Source organism: Ranitomeya imitator, chromosome 2 (assembly GCF_032444005.1).
Source record: "Ranitomeya imitator isolate aRanImi1 chromosome 2, aRanImi1.pri, whole genome shotgun sequence".
Classification (NCBI taxonomy): domain Eukaryota; kingdom Metazoa; phylum Chordata; class Amphibia; order Anura; family Dendrobatidae; genus Ranitomeya; species Ranitomeya imitator.
This window is the reverse complement of record NC_091283.1, coordinates 811,299,730-811,316,219: the sequence shown is the minus strand read 5'-3', so window position 1 is coordinate 811,316,219 and position 16,490 is coordinate 811,299,730. Positions and strand designations below refer to the sequence as shown.

The 16,490-nt window shown below is 41.5% G+C and overlaps 1 protein-coding gene across 1 annotated transcript in view; it reads right to left on the bottom strand.

Annotated features, from left to right (window-relative positions):
• The window catches only part of LOC138665903 (alpha-2-macroglobulin-like), an 88,826-nt gene that overhangs the window by 31,103 nt on the left and 41,233 nt on the right, over nt 1–16,490 (bottom strand). The window contains exons 18-23 of the mRNA XM_069753856.1: nt 14,246–14,399; nt 11,389–11,614; nt 8,709–8,835; nt 7,373–7,494; nt 5,471–5,528; nt 4,158–4,241 (exon numbers count right to left, since the gene is read on the bottom strand). Coding sequence (XP_069609957.1) covers nt 4,158–4,241; nt 5,471–5,528; nt 7,373–7,494; nt 8,709–8,835; nt 11,389–11,614; nt 14,246–14,399 — 771 coding nt within the window. The remainder of the gene's footprint in view (nt 1–4,157; nt 4,242–5,470; nt 5,529–7,372; nt 7,495–8,708; nt 8,836–11,388; nt 11,615–14,245; nt 14,400–16,490) is intronic.

Genomic DNA, 16,490 nt, shown 5'->3' with positions numbered 1-16,490 from the left:
TGCCCTTTGGAATCCACGGTCTGTATGTAACAAGCTTCCTTTCCTACACAATTACTTTCTGAAAAACTCTCTGAATCTGCTGGCCCTCACGGAAACCTGGATTCAGGATTCTGACACTGTCTCTCCTGCTGCCATTACCCATGGTGGCTTACAATTCTCCCATTCCCCGAGACCAACAAACAGACCTGGTGGTGGAGTTGGCATACTCCTGTCCCCACAATGCACTTTCCAGGTCATCCCCTCAGTTCCATCACTCTCATTCCCTTCTTTTGAGGTCCACACCATCAGGCTCTTTCGCCCCCTCTCCCTCAGAGTAGCGGTCATATACCGGCCCCCAGGCTCACCCACCCGCTTCCTGGACCATTTCTCTGCCTGGCTGCCGCACTTCATGTCCTCAGAACTACCAACCCTTATCCTGGGAGACTTCAACATCCCCATTAACAGCCCCACTTCCACATCTGCATCCCAGCTTCTGTCACTAACCACTTCTCTCGGCCTCTCACAGCTCTCAACCTCTGAGACACACAAGGACGGTAACACCCTGGACCTGGTTTTTGCCCGGCTCTGCTCAATCTCCTACATAGATAACTCACCGCTTCCCCTCTCTGACCACAACATTCTCTCCTTCACACTCACATATCCTCGCTCACCCCAGCACCCTCCTACACACCATTCAGTCAGAAATCTACAAGCCATTAACCCTCTTACACTTTCAGACTCCCTACGCTTATCATTGTCCCCAATCTCTTCCTTTTCCTGTCCTGATCTGGCGGTACATCACTTCAATGACACTCTTAGAAGCACCCTTGACCAAGTAGCTCCCCTCACCCTCAGGACCTCCAAACACAGAATAAAACAGCCCTGGCTCACATCGCAAACCCGATTTCTCCAGCGATCCTCTAGGTGTGCTGAACGCTTATGGAGGAAAACACGCACACCAGAAGACTTCATACACTTCAAATTTATGTTAAGGACCTATAACTTTGCCCTTCACTTCGCTAAACAGACCTACTTTACCACTCTGATCTCCTCACTATCCAACAACCCCAAGAAACTTTTTGACACCTTTCACTCCCTCCTCAGGCCAAAAGCACAAGCCCCTATCACAGATATTTGTGCTGGTGACCTGGCCTCCCACTTTATAGAGAAAATAGACAATATCCGTCAGGAAATCCGCTCCCAACAACTAAGTTCAGTGACTCCCATCCCTCCCCTCATTGCCCCTGGCTCACTCTCCACATTCGATCCCATCACAGAAGAAGAAGTCTCCAAGCTCCTCTCCTCTTCTCGTCCGACTACATGCACTACCGACCCCATTCCCTCACATCTCCTCCAGTCTCTCTCTCCAGTTGTCACAAATCACCTAACTACAATCTTTAATCTCTCCCTCTCCTCTGGCATTTTCCCCTCCTCCTTCAAACACTCTATCATTACTCCATTACTAAAGAAACCCACCCTCGACCCATCCTGCACAAACAACTACAGACCGGTCTCCAATCTCCCCTTCATCTCTAAACTCTTGGAGCGCCTGATATACTCCCGCCTTACCCGTTACCTCTCCACTCACTCCCTCCTAGACCCTTCACAGTCCGGTTTCCGCCCCCTACATTCGACAGAAACTGCACTCATCAAAGTGACCAATGACCTTCTGACAGCAAAACGTAATGGTGACCACTCTCTGCTCATTCTTCTCGACCTTTCTGCAGCTTTTGACACTGTTGACCACCCTCTCCTGCTCTCTAGGCTCCAGTCACTAGGCATTAAGGACACTGCTCTCTCCTGGTTCTCCTCCTATCTTTCCGACCGCTCCTTCAGTGTTCTGTTCTCTGGCTCCACTTCATCTCCTCTTCCTCTCACTGTTGGGGTACCTCAGGGCTCAGTCCTTGGCCCCCTTCTGTTCTCTCTCTACACGGCCCCAATTGGACAGACCATCAGCAGATTTGGCTTTCAGTACCATCTATATGCCGACGACACACAACTATATACGTCATCCCCTGACCTTACCCCCGCTGTACTACAGAATGCCACTGACTGTCTGTCCGCAGTCTCCAACATCATGTCCGCTCTCTATCTGAAACTCAACCTCTCCAAAACTGAACTTCTTCTGCTCCCACCATCTACTAACCTCCCTAAATCTGACATTTCCCTCTCCGTGGGTGGCACCATAATAACACCCCGGCAGCAGGCGCGCTGTCTGGGTGTTATGTTTGACTCCGATCTCTCCTTCACCTCCCATATACAATCTCTTGCCCGCTCGTGCTGCTTACACCTAAAGAACATCTCTAGAATCCGCCCTTTTCTCACCATGGAGACAGCTAAAACCCTCACGGTCGCCCTGATCCACTCCCGCCTGGATTACTGTAACGCTCTATTAATTGGCCTCCCCCTCACTCGACTTTCCCCTCTCCAGTCCATCCTTAATGCAGCAGCCAGGGTCGTCCATCTGGCTAATCGTTACTCGGACGCGTCCGCTCTTCGCCAGTCGTTACACTGGCTGCCCATTCATTACAGGATACAATTCAAAGTACTTGTTCTCACCCACAAAGCTCTCCACAGTGCGGCACCCCCTTACATCTCCTCCCTCATTTCTGTCTATCAGCCTAACAGACCACTGCGCTCTGCAAATGACTTTCGGCTAACCTCTGCACTAATCCGTACCTCCCACTCCCGACTCCAAGACTTCTCCCGTGCTGCGCCAATCCTCTGGAATGCTCTACCCCAAGATATTAGGACCATCCATAATTTGCATAGTTTTAGGTGCTCGCTCAAAACACATTTGTTCAGAGCGGCCTATCACGTTCACTAATCAAAGTTATGTTATGTTTGTGTGTAGCCCATTCACTATCCCCATCTATTCCCCAACCCCTGAAGATGGCTGGACCATGATTGTAAATACATCATTGTAAATACACACCTGTACTTTGTATCTCCCCCACCTCATTGTAGATTGTAAGCTCTCACGAGCAGGGTCGTCTTATTTTGCTTTAATTATTGTATTGTTAACGTTGTTACTTATGACTTTTGTGTTTGAAACTGTTAAACTGTAAAGCGCTGCGGAATATGTTGGCGCTATATAAATAAAGATTATTATTATTATTATTATTATTATGCGCATCTCTATAAATGTGAGTGTACCATTAGAATTACATACAGTTCTGCACTGGTCACTAAGAAAATCGATATGTTCCACTATAATCTAATAAACCACAATCTAAGTAAACTAAGAACACAGAATTATACTGGTCATGTCTTTATTGAGCACCCCACTGCTTTATCCAAAGTTGTCATTGCAGCTGGGGGCCTAACGAATGTCTCCGAGACCAGGCGATACACTAAAATGACAATACAGCAATACAGGTGTATAACTCAAAATGATTCAGTCTAGAATTTTTTAAATTCCTCTGCAATTTATGCTTCCATTCATTGCTTCATTTTCACAATCTAGTTGTTAGTCTTGCTCTCAGCTGGGAAGTGGAGACAGTTTTGCCCAGTCTAGGCATTTTTTTTCACTATTTTTATCAAATAAACCAAATATGTGTGTATATACATATATATATATATATATATATACACACATATATATATATATGTAGCATGTGTAAATATGTGTATATATACATATATATATATATACATGCAGTCTATATATATATATATATATATATATATATATACATACACATACGGTATTTGGTATTCCTGCATAAGAAATTTCCGATCTATGAAAATATAAAATAAATGACTCCAATCGGTAAATAGTGTAATTAAAAAAAATAAATAAAACGCCCCAATTAGGTTTTTTTTTGCTGCCAAAACATTGGAATACAATGAAATAAGAAGAGATCAAAAGATCACATATACCTCAAAATAATATTAGTAAAAACGGCAGATCTGGGTGCAGAAATAAGCCATAGATACCTAAGCTACTGCAATATCCTGTACATTGGGTAAGCGACATAGCAAATCAGAAGAACTATGCTACATTTCTAGTATTTGTTAATATTATTATTATTACACCTATAGTGCTACATACAGTATGGGCATAGGATCTTGGAGATGGGAATACCCCTTTAATGGACATAAAGGGAGGTGTAGGGACATTGACTCACTTCCCATCTGGGGCCAAGATATTTCTGATGGCGGTCCGGATGACTTACCCAGCACTGTTACATGAGCTCTTGCAGAATCCTCCAGAATGTTATCAGGGATCTTCAGAGATATTTCTTCCACTTTTGGTTCATCTAAAATAAAACAGAAAAAAATCGCTGTTTATAATACAAAATTATTAAAGCATTATTCTCAACATTAAAAGTTATCATCTGTCAGAATAGCCACTTATAAATATACATTTCAAAAACCTTAACTATTCACATTCTAATTATTATTCACATTCATAGTAGACGCATAACAGATTTATTCCCTTTCTTTAATGCCGCTTTTCACTTGGATAAACCAATATCTCAAGGCCTTGTTTCCCATGATGCTTTGCTCAGTTCATGTCTATCAGAAACTAAAGCTATTTAGACAATTCCTAAAAAAACGCACTCAAAAACTCAACGAAAAACCATAAGTAACCTTATTTATACAAGGGTATGTTTACACATTGCATTTTTTTGCAGCTTTTTTTAATGCTTTTTTATGCAAATTAAAAGCTACTTTTTTACAGTACCAGCAAAAACTATGAGATTTCATGTTCACCGTTCATGCTGCTGTTTTAGTGAATAAAAGTAGCTTTATTAAATATGTTCTGTGGACACATACACGACACGTAATCTGCACCAAAAATGCACCAAAAAAAAAAAACAGCAAAAATGTAACAAAACCTGTTTTTTTAAGCAGATTTTTTTTACTGCCAAGAAAGCAAGTTTTGGCTACAGAAAAGAAACGCAGCAAAAAAGAAACGTGTGAACATAGCCTAGTAGTTGCAGAAATACAGTAGAAATATTGCAACATCAAAAACTCACTGTGGGAACATGGCCTTAAGGAGCCACCTGTGCAGATTGGGAGAAATCTGTTGGGGATAAGCCTTTTGGGCTAGTCATGTCGTCTATGGTCTCACTTTCAACTATATTTTTCTCTGAAACATCACAGCGATCAGAGTTAAGTCTCTGATTTATGCTGGCTATGTTCGGTCGAAGGGCCTACCAGTAACAAATCCAGGGCCCCACTTTTCAGCTACATGCAAATGTGACATTGTCCTCAATCACAAATGTATATAGCAATGAACTGGGTAGATTCATGTATATTGTGCCAAGTACTGCTCATATAAGAGGGAGGTGGCCCACCGGAGGATTCTACTTTTCTCCGGTGGGCCAGTCCAAGTCTTGCTGAAATAAAAAATAGCATTAATACTAAAATGACTAATAAAGGCAAATCTTTCTGTACTCCATTTCCTTTTACTTCACTTTCAATTTTTTTGGTGTGTTTTTGCTAAATAAATTTCTTATTCTTAGATAATATGTTTCCTTACCTCCCTCTTTAATACAGATCAGAGAGCTGTGGGACTTTTCTTCCAAGACACCTCCTGGCTAAAATACCAATAAATGATGAAACATTTATACGTAATGAATATATTTATGAAATGCAAAATATTAAAGCAAGTTTGGCAAATAGCGATAATAATTTCTATTGATTTTGCAGGCAGCAAATCCAGAATGACCTGCATGTGTAAATGTGAATTGTGCCACAGAACGTTACGTTATAAATACAAAGCTCAATAAAGAGAACACTTAAACAACACAATGTATCTCCAAATCTATTCACACTTCTGTGAAATCAACCTGTCCAGTTATGAAGCAACACTGATTGTGAATCGATTTCTCCTGCTGTTGTGCAAATGGAACAGACAAGTAGAAATGATCGGCAAGTGACAAGACAACCTATAAAGGCGTGATTCTACAGGGGGTGACCACAGACCATTTCTCTGTTTTTATCCCTTTTGGCTGTTGTTTTGGTCACTTTTGCAGTTTGCAATTGCTTTCACACCTAGAAGTAGTGTAACATGATGCAGTGTGTACAGTACAAACCACAGAAGATGGTCAGGTAGTGCAGCTCATCCAGGATGGCACACCAATGCGATCTGTGGCAAGAAGGGTAGTTCTGTCTGTCAGCACAATGTCCAGATCATAGATCAGATACCAGGAGACAGGCCAGTACATCAGAAGACATTGAGGCCGTAGGAGGGCAAAAGCTTAGCAGCAGGACCGCGACCTCCTCCTTTGTGCAAGGAGGAACAGGTGGAGCAGTGCCAGAGCCCTGCAAAATGACCTCCAGCAGGGCACTAACATCCATGCCTCTGCTCAAACTGTCAGAAACTAAGTCCATGAGGGTGGTATGACGTCGAGAAGTGGGTGTTGTGGCTAAAGCTCAACACTGTGCAGGATGACTGGCATTTGTCATTGGCACCCTGTGCTCTTCACAAATGAGATCAGGTTCACATTGAACATATGTGACAAAAGAGAGAGCGTCTGGAGACACCGTGGAGAATGTTCAGCTGTCTGTAACATCCACTAGCTTGACCGGTTTGGCAGTGGGTCGGTGATGGTGTGGGGAGGCATTACTTTGGCACAGCCCTCCATGTGCTCGCCAGATGTAGCCTGACTGCCAGTAGGTACCAGGCCGAGATCCTCAGACCCCTTGTGAGACCATATGCAGGTGCAGTGGGCCCCGGGTTCCTTCTGATGTATGACAATGCTAGGCTTCATGTGGCTGAAGTTTGTCAGCATTTTTTCATCTTTCATGCATGTTAAAACCATGGGTAGCATGAATCACAACTGCAGCCAGGAATATTTTTCTCAAAAATGCCTCAGCGTTATATGTGTAGATTGAAGATCCATTCGGGGACCATAGACAGAGACTAAACTAGTCAAGTGCCGCCGGCCGGCCTTTCCCAGCGCTGTTTGAAGTGATTGACAGGTCTCTCCCTCACATGTGTGCTTAGGAAGAGACTTATCAGTCACCTAATGAGGAGCCAAACTAGTCCTTTATCTGCCCATGGTACGCGGACGGATCTTCAAACGATCAAACTATGTTTTTTCTGAAAAGCAAGAGCATTTCAGAGAAAAATGTAACAACCTGTAGTCGTGCAACCAGGCTGTGATAATGTTGCCCATGGTTTGGACAGTATGGAGTAAAGTGATAGGTTCTCCTTAAATCTTATTATTTTTCTAATAAAATGTATGTAGAAAATCTTGAATATACTGATACGTTTTCTTTCTCTAGAGGGGGCAGGCAGGGCATATGGGCCAAAAAGCCACTCTGCTTCAGCTAACTTCATTGGATAAGAGTCTTGTGGACTAAATCTTTGCCCCAGAAGGAGAATCTAGGTCTGATGCCCAACAACCCATTTGTTATCTAATTATTACCATCTCACCTGTACTAGTACTGACTTTACAATGGTGTCAGTTCTGCCTTTCTTGGGCACGACAGGGATCTCATTTCCACAGAACTCTTTTGTATCCATGACTTCTGTCTTTACGGTGATATTTACTTCGCCTAGTAAGAAATCCAGATATTAAATTGCATAAAAACTATTTTTTAAAAAAGAAAAGCAAACAAAAGACCATTAGTATGTCATAGTTTTAATACTTAAAGTTGTAGCAAATTCTTATAAAATTAATATTGGTTTTAGAAAATATGATGAAAATTAAGAGGTTAAGAGAAGTGGCACTTACCACCAGCAATACAAGTAAAATGCACTTTAGTTTATTCACAAGATTGCATACGGAGAAATCAGTGAAAAGAGCAACCGCTGTTTCGCGATAGTACAAGCTTCTTCCAGGCCGCTTCTTGTGGGCTGGAAGAAGTGTGTACTCTAGCGAAACAGCTGTTGCTCGTTTCACTGAATTCTCAATCTGCAATCTATGAACAAAATAAAATGAATTTACTGAAATTACTGGTGGTGAGTGCCACTTCTCTTGCTCTCCCCTGAATTTTTATGATCTTTTACATGTATGATGCTGAACACTACAAGACATGGCTATTATTATCTGGATATGTTTTGCTTGGGTGTGGTGGTAGTGCTGGCATTCTTTACTTTGGTCCTTGCCTTTAGAAAATATTAGCATTAAAAGGAGCCTCTTTTGTTACATAAATCATCATCATACCCTAATAGATAATTTGCCATTTTCATCAGGCCCGTGTATGTTTTAGATACAGCACAAAACAGTAAAATCAATTCAGCGCAGATTACTGATTAAGGGTCATCTGAGCATTGGCTCTCAAAACAGCAAGGCAGTTCTGTCCCTAAATTTACCCCTTCAGTCTTGACTTATATCCCCTCAACAACGCTAAGAGCCATTAGCAAGACTGCTTTTCTGCAAATCTCAGGCATGTGCTGTTGTTTTTTATTTCCCGTGCATGCACAGTGCATCGTTGTCATTCCATGGGTAACTATGTAATATTTGATTGATCTGGGACCCTGAGCTGCAGTTTTGTAGGCAGGAGGCTCCTGCTCTACAATGTCCATGGTTCCTAAATTAGCATATGTACAGGGATTGCCCTATGGAAGCCATTTCAGCTGTTCCATCTATATGCCCAATGATAGAATAAATTCCAAATTTGGCATGCAATCTAGCTGCTTTAACGACAACCCTATGGTGATCTAAGTTTATTTTTTCCATAATCCTTTGGTTTAATATGCTGTGACCGGTGATGAAATACAGATATGAAACGGCATGACCAGCATAGATTACAAGGTCCCATCATACCCAGTTTAGAGGCTTTCAGGTTCCAGTAGAAGGTTTTGCTCTCATCTGCACAGATACAACGGCTATATTCACAGTCAGCGCAATGCGTCTCTACTAACTCATCGGTGGTTTGCAGGGTCGTTTGCACCTGGAAAATAAAGGTTTAAAAATGAAAAAAACAAGCTATACAATCAGAATGACCTAAAGCTGCATCTCCAAGTAAAATCTAGATGTCTGAAGTTTTAAACAGTTTTACGTAAGGTGGACTCGGCCGGCAGAAGATCTTCCAGTGGCTCTGCCATGCTAGAATTCATCATCTTTTTTCTTGGATAGCTCAAAACAAATAATGTGCTAGTCTATATTGTCTATATGGCCCCATATGCATAGAAAATTAAAGTTTTTGAGAGCTTTTTACATCGAGGGAGAATTGTTTCTCTGATGGTTTGGCCATCGGTTGATCGGCTGGCTCCATAATGTGATAAGTTACAGTAGCGTCACGTGTCAATTATTAACCAAATATAACTAGAAACACATGCTTCATTCAAGGCTGGGCTGCTAAGGAATTGTGGTTAAATGACCAAAGCATCCTGTTTTGGACAAGCCAGCCTAAATTGTGTCCAGAAATTTGAGCAACTGCTGATGTTGATCACATATTTTTAGCTAAAAAATAATTGACTTGTCTATGTTAATGGTAGGATCAGTGCATAGTGAAAACCATGGTGTAAAGGGTGGATGAACGTGCTAAGGCGTTAAGTTGTTAGCCGAGCATGCTCGGGTGTTATCCCAGTGTCTTTGGCGTGCTAGGATAATATGTTCGAGTCCCTGCAGTTGCATGTTTTGCAGCTGTTAGACAGCTTCAACAAATGTGGGTATGGCCTGTTTGTTAGGCAATCCCATCAAGTGTTGCGGCTGTCTAACAGCCACAAAACATGCAACTGCACGGACTCAGACCTAATATACAAGCACGACCAAAATACTGGGATAACAAGTGAGCTTGCTCAGCTAACTCCTCGTGTTCTCTCCTTCTACTAACCTACCTTTGCCTGACATTGCCATCTCCGTGTGCGGTTCCACCATTACTCCAAAGCAACATGCCCGCTGCCTTTGGGTCATCCTTGATTCTGACCTTTCATTCACCCCCCACATCCGATCACTGGCTCGCTCTTCTTATCTGCATCTCAAAAACATTTCTAGAATTCGCCCTTTTCTTACTTTCAACTCTGCAAAAACTCTTACTGTTTCACTTATTCATTCTCGTCTGGACTATTGTAACTCTCTACTAATCGGCCTCCCTCTTACCAAACTCTCCCCGCTCCAATCTGTCCTGAATGCTGCAGCCAGGATCATATTCCTCACCAATCGGTACACCGATGCCTCTACCTTGTGCCAGTCATTACACTGGTTACCCATCCACTCCAGAATCCAGTACAAAACTACTACCCTCATCCACAAAGCTCTCCATGGCTCAGCACCACCCTATATCTCCTCTCTGGTCTCGGTCTACTACCCTACCCGTGCCCTCCGCTCCGCTAATGACCTCAGGTTAGCATCCTCAATAATCAGAACCTCCCACTCCCGTCTCCAAGACTTTACACGTGCTGCGCCGATTCTTTGGAATGCACTACCTAGGTTAATGCGATTAATCCCCACAGTTTTAAGCGTGCCCTAAAAACTCATTTGTTCAGACTGGCCTACCGCCTCAATGCATTAATGTAAGGATCCCTGTGTGGCCTATTTAAAACAAAAAAACAAACAAAAAAAAAATTGTTCTCATTCACTTTATGCAGTATTAGCCCTCTGTGTCTGTACTGCTACATACTTAGGCAGGTAACTGGTTCATGCAGCTTTACATGAACACCCGAGCCTTACACTATGGCCGGTCCGAATAACTATAGCAATTGTTACCATCCACCTCTCGTGTCTCCCCTTTTCCTCATAGTTTGTAAGCTTGCGAGCAGGGCCCTCACTCCTCCTGGTATCTGTTTTGAACTGTATTCCTGTTATGCTGTAATGTCTATTGTCTGTACAAGTCCCCTCTATAATTTGTAAAGCGCTGCGGAATATGTTGGCGCTATATAAATAAAAATTATTATTATTATAACATGTTATCAGAGCACGTTCGCTTACCACTACCCCAGGTATGTAAATCAAGCACTTTATTTTGGACTAAGGCCCAGACCAGTCTTTGGCACGACTAACCATTGCACTTTAAAGGGAATATGTCAGCAGGTTGTTGCTATTTAACCTGACAGCAGCAAAATATAGGGGAAGAGAGCCTGATTCCAGAGATGTGTCACTTGCTCTGCAGTTTTCTGTAATTTTAATACAATCAGTGGTTTATCAGCAGATTATCAGTGCAGGACTAGGTCTCACATGCAGGCCAGTCAGGCTATTCTCTGTAATACTGCTCCCACCACTGGTTGTCAACTTGCTGGCAATGCACAGGTTACACATAAAACTGCCAATCATTGGTTTCGGCGGGGTTATACACAACTTAGCATTCAGAACTTTGCTAGAGCTACAGCAGAGAAAACGGGATTCTATCATAACTGCACCACGCAGTCCAGTAAGTGACACATCGCTGGAATCAGGCTCTCTGAATCTATACCATGCTGCTTTTCAGATTCCATAGGAAAAACCTGTTGACAGATTCCCTTAAAAAAAAAAAAGGTTATACTTTATATATTGTCACAATAATTACCTTTATACATTGTTTCAGGTAGTTAAAGACTAAAGCTTTCAGGGTAAAGGTCTCTCCTCGGACAACGGAGTATGGGAGGGTAAGATCCACAAAAAAAGGTTGGAAAACTCGAAGGGACGATGAAGGAGAAAGTCCAAATCCACTGGGTCCCATACAAATGGCTCCTGCATTCCAGTCAGTGATGGTATCTGGAGCTTTATGGTGGATTTCAGTTCTGCCAGATTCTCTAGATAAAACAAGAAAATAAACAGATTTTTGCAGTAATATTTTATATATTGATTTCAATGAAGATGTGATGCCATACAGTTAGGCATTTCTCCTTATGAGATCAATCCTGTGCTTGAAAGCTGCGGAAGGAGAATTACACCTTTATTTATGGGATTAGTGTGCGTCCCAGAGATCGAACATCCATCTCTCATGTATTAATGGCTTGTTCTAGCAAAAACAGATCACATAAATTCACAAATGTTGCCGTATGTTACTCAGTCTTAAAAGTTTTCACTTGTTTTACATAAATAGAGTGTTAAAGGAGCTATCCAGGACTTTAAAAAAGTCATGTAATTGCTAACAAAGGCAAGCACTTGACTGTTGTAACTGATGCCGGTCATTGACCGCTCCTGTCAGAGATTCAGTTGCTCTCTGTCAACAGGGCGGGACTGGTGTCGTCTTGCTGATTGACAGCACCTTCCCCAATTAGGCAGCAGGGATCCGGCTGTAAATCAGCATGACATCAGTAGTCCTGCCCTGTCAACAGAAAAGGAAACAGCCTCTCCTTTGACATGACATCAGTGGAAGTCTGCACCAGTGGAGAACAATACCGGGCACAACAGGAAGGTAGATAGCAACTTCCTACCTGTTAATGCTTTGGCACATTAATTTTTTTTTAAATCCCGGATATACTATTTAAGCAGTCTTGTAGCCTGTTGATTTTTTTTTGTTTATATATTTTAGGAATAACAATATTTTGGGGGTACATATGGCTTTTTTCACTATTATCTATGGGGTTTCCATTTCTAATTGTTAATTCTCCTTAGGTACTGGGGGAGACACACTGCTGTGATATCTTCCATTCATATTACACACAGAAATTAGGGATTATCGACTCTACTGTCTCTGTGAAGCACAGGTTTAGAAGCACCAGCAGCATGGAGAAGATTATACAGAAGTATTGAGCAGTGTAGCTGTGAAGGTGGCAATGCAATGAGATAAACTAGAAAGTAGCAGTACAAACCTATATCTGTCTCTGTAGGGCTGGTTAACAAAAGCAAATAACAAAAATATTAAAAGTTTGATCCAGAAAACTCTGATGATGTTTTTCTCACATGTCATCTGTGCGCAATCCATTTTTGTACACCAGCGGCTTTTAGTAATTTACAAGACTATTTACAGTTTCCTATGTTACAGAATGTATCAATAAAAACGGATGCTATGCTGTGGCTGTATGTGGCATCTGATTTTTTTTCTGCGCACCCATAGACTTGAATGGGTGAGTCTCATCTGACGTATGGAAGAAACTTGTGCATGTTGAGATTTTTTTCATGCTCAGATTCGGTCATTGAAAAAAAAAAATCAATCATCTACACTGCCTCATTGAATAATATTGGTCAGAGGCTGTCCATTTTTTTCACAGACAGAGCAAAAATACAGATGCGTGAATGAGCCTTACTTGGCTGCTCCCTTCTTAACCACTTCTTTCACCATAAATTTCATTAGGCACTGTAATGTGATACCTCAGTGAGCTGGCAGTGGGACTTGTTTTAGCGGAGGACAGATTTTAGCTGTATTTCAGAGTGGATCATGACTTCAGGATACAGAAGGGAGGGGAAAACATGGCTCATGAATTGAGGAAGAATTGGATTTCTATTATAAGATATAGTACTAAGTTTCCTATATTTGCTTGCACTATTGCTTTATACAAACTTTGTTTCGAAGATAGTCACCATTTAATCTTTTTAAACTAAAATGTTATAGAGCTTTATAATATACGATATGTTCTGCTTTGTCCACTCAAAATTACTGAAATCTGAGTTTATTGTGAGTGAATGGGTCCAAGCACATCTATATAAAGAAGATGTAAAAAAGTAAAGACCAAGGGAGTGGACAACATTTTATCTAGCCTTGGCAATACTTGGCTATCATCAAGAGTTGGCTGCTTAGCTCAGAGGAGTGCCTACTTTTGGAGACATGGTCATCTTGATCAAAAATCTGCTTTAACATTTAATACATTAAGAATTAGGCACTTCTTATAACTGAGAAAAAAATCTCAAAGGAAAATCCATCTAATAAAACACCTTGATTATATGACCCCCACCCCACTGATAAGATATTGACGACCTATCCTACGGATAGGCCATCAATGTTAACTTCCTGGACAACCTCTTTAAAAGAAACTAGAAATCTTTTAATAAACCTGTAAAATTACAAGAAAAATGGCATAGAAGATTGAAAGCATTATGACCCCTATTCATCGTGAACAGCGATGTTAACACTAGTTTTGATGATGGGCTATGCTGGAGTTATACACTTTTGATTCATTAGGAGGCCCAAACCTCTTAGTAAACCAGCAGCATCTGACAAGTGGTGTGCGCCTTAGTACGCATAGCCACATATCTTACTCCAGTCGGAAACTGGAGTAAGATTTTTGTAATAAGGAACGCCATAGCTCGATTTGAATTAAATTAGCTGTGGCGTCACGTCACTGTCCCACCCCAGCAACGCTAAAACTGTCATGAAAATTGTGTGCAAAGCTTTTGTGATTTCTTAAAGTGATTTTTTATTTTGAGGTTCTCCTTTCTATTTTACAATCTGTTATCTTACTAAAATCACATTTCCTTAGAAACTTCAATGTAAAACTTACCCAAGAGCAACAAGTTCCCAAATCCAGGTCTCGGGAAAATATGTTCTTACTTTTTCAATCTCTATTTGCTCTAGTGGTGGTGGTCCAACTTCTGTGGTAAACGTTTTTACTCGGTTAGGTAAGACCCCACCTGGAGGACCTGGAAGACCTCTATCTTTGAAAAAAAAAAAATAAAGTTGTCTTCCAGGTTAGCGAAATAGAATAGTATATCCTGAAAGTACCCCCAGAACAAACTTACAAAATTGGTTTAATTGCTTTCAGAATATACACAGATAATATTAGGTTAGGAACCAACCTGATCTAACCATCTAGCATCACACTAGTCAGTCCTTAACACGACTGCCCGTCTAACCCACCTCTCTCCTCGTTACTCCTCCTCATCTCCACTCTGTAAATCCCTTCATTGGCTTCCAATTCCCCAATGTATCCAGTGCAAACTACTGACATTGACCTACAAAGTCATCCATAACCTGTCCCCTCCATATATCTCCTAATTAGTCTCCCGAGATCTTCCCACACTTAATCTCCAGTCCTCCTAAGACCTTCTTCTCTCCTCCACACTCGTGTTCCTCACCTAATTGCCTCCAAGAGTATCCCCATTTCTCTGGAATTCTGTATGCTAACCTTTCTGATTATCCACCACAAATGTAAATTTCAGGCAAAACATGAGCTGGTATGTCACTCTCCACAAGGAGAAATCTTACCCCTTAAACCCCAGTCCAGAGCCTCTCACCTAGCCAAATCAGTTCTCATGCTTCGCACTGATGAGGGCCAACAGCCCGAAACACCATGTCTGTGAATTGAGATACTGATTTGGCTCTTATCATAAGTCATATTGCAAGACTCGATAAAGGGTTGATAGTGACTTGTAGGATCGCTACTTCCAACAGGTGGCGCTATAGAGTTCAAGTCCTCTTTTTCTCTGAAGAGGCAATTTGCAGACAAAACTTGAAACCCCATCTCTTCAAGAAAACTTACAGCCTGAAATAACTCTGCTGCCACGTCACCACCACTGGAGCTGCCGCCACCGCCCAACCTACTGTTCTCTTTCCCCTCTAATCTTTAGACTGTAAACCTTCATGGAGAGGGCCCACTCCCCTGTGCACCAGCTTGTCATTGTTAGTTTGTTCATTGTAATTTATATATATATTTTGTATGTAACCCCTTATGTACAGCACCATGGAATCAATGGTGCTCTAAAATAAATAGTAATAATAATAATCTCACATGCTAGTGCTCACAAAAGACATTTGCTGTTCTTAAGCCTTACTTAAGCCTTACTTTGGACTCCATGTGAGGGAATACTTCCAATTATTGTCTAAACATATGGGATTTGAGGGATCCTTCTTATTTGCTGTACAAATGTTATACTTTTGCCCACTGGCAATAGCTATATTCTTGTGTCAGCTATCTCTATTGTTTAAGATACAAAGAGGGACATGGCAGAGATGCCCTCTATTCCCTCCTTTTCATTCCCGGTAAGGAACATCTAGCTCAACAGATCTACTTTAAAGGGAATATGTCAGCAGGTTTTTGCTATATAATCTGCTGACAACAGAAAATAGTGGCTGCAGTTTTGGTCTCCAGCAATAGTGTTATATTGCCAGCAGATCACTGTTAATAAAAGAACATAAAAACAGGAAGTTCCTGTTCAGTGTGTTTAGCTGATAGACAAGATGCTAAGATCCTAAGCTATAAGAGATACCAGTTGTTAGCTGTCATCTTTGCTCCAGAATAAATGTATATACACTGTTGAACGGCTGGACAATACTGAGATGAATCCACTGTCAACAGAAATATATATATCAGGGACTCCATTTTATCTCCATCTTGGATAACTCCTTTAATGGTCACATTAATCATCACATTGGTGTCCCTCTTTAGGTTTTTCTATGTTTCACTTTTATCTTCCATAAGGGAAATTAAAAATAAATGCTGACAAAGATTAGTGAGTGGCCACATCAGGAGTATATGGCCACTGTATGGGAGCCCTACAAACCTCCTCCTTTTTGCTTAGTTCCTGAGCATCTCTACTAATTAATAGGCCTATTAGGCAATCGATTTTGTAGCGTGAAGCACGCATCTCTATGAATTGTGCCAGATAATTATAAATGGGGCCAGGGATCCAAGCAGAGGAGGTCTGCATTACACTGGTCGGGTGGCCACGAACAACTGATGCAGCCACTGAACCAGGGTCCAGCAAATCAATTTGCTTATCTCTAGATGCATCTTTAGATTCTGAGCA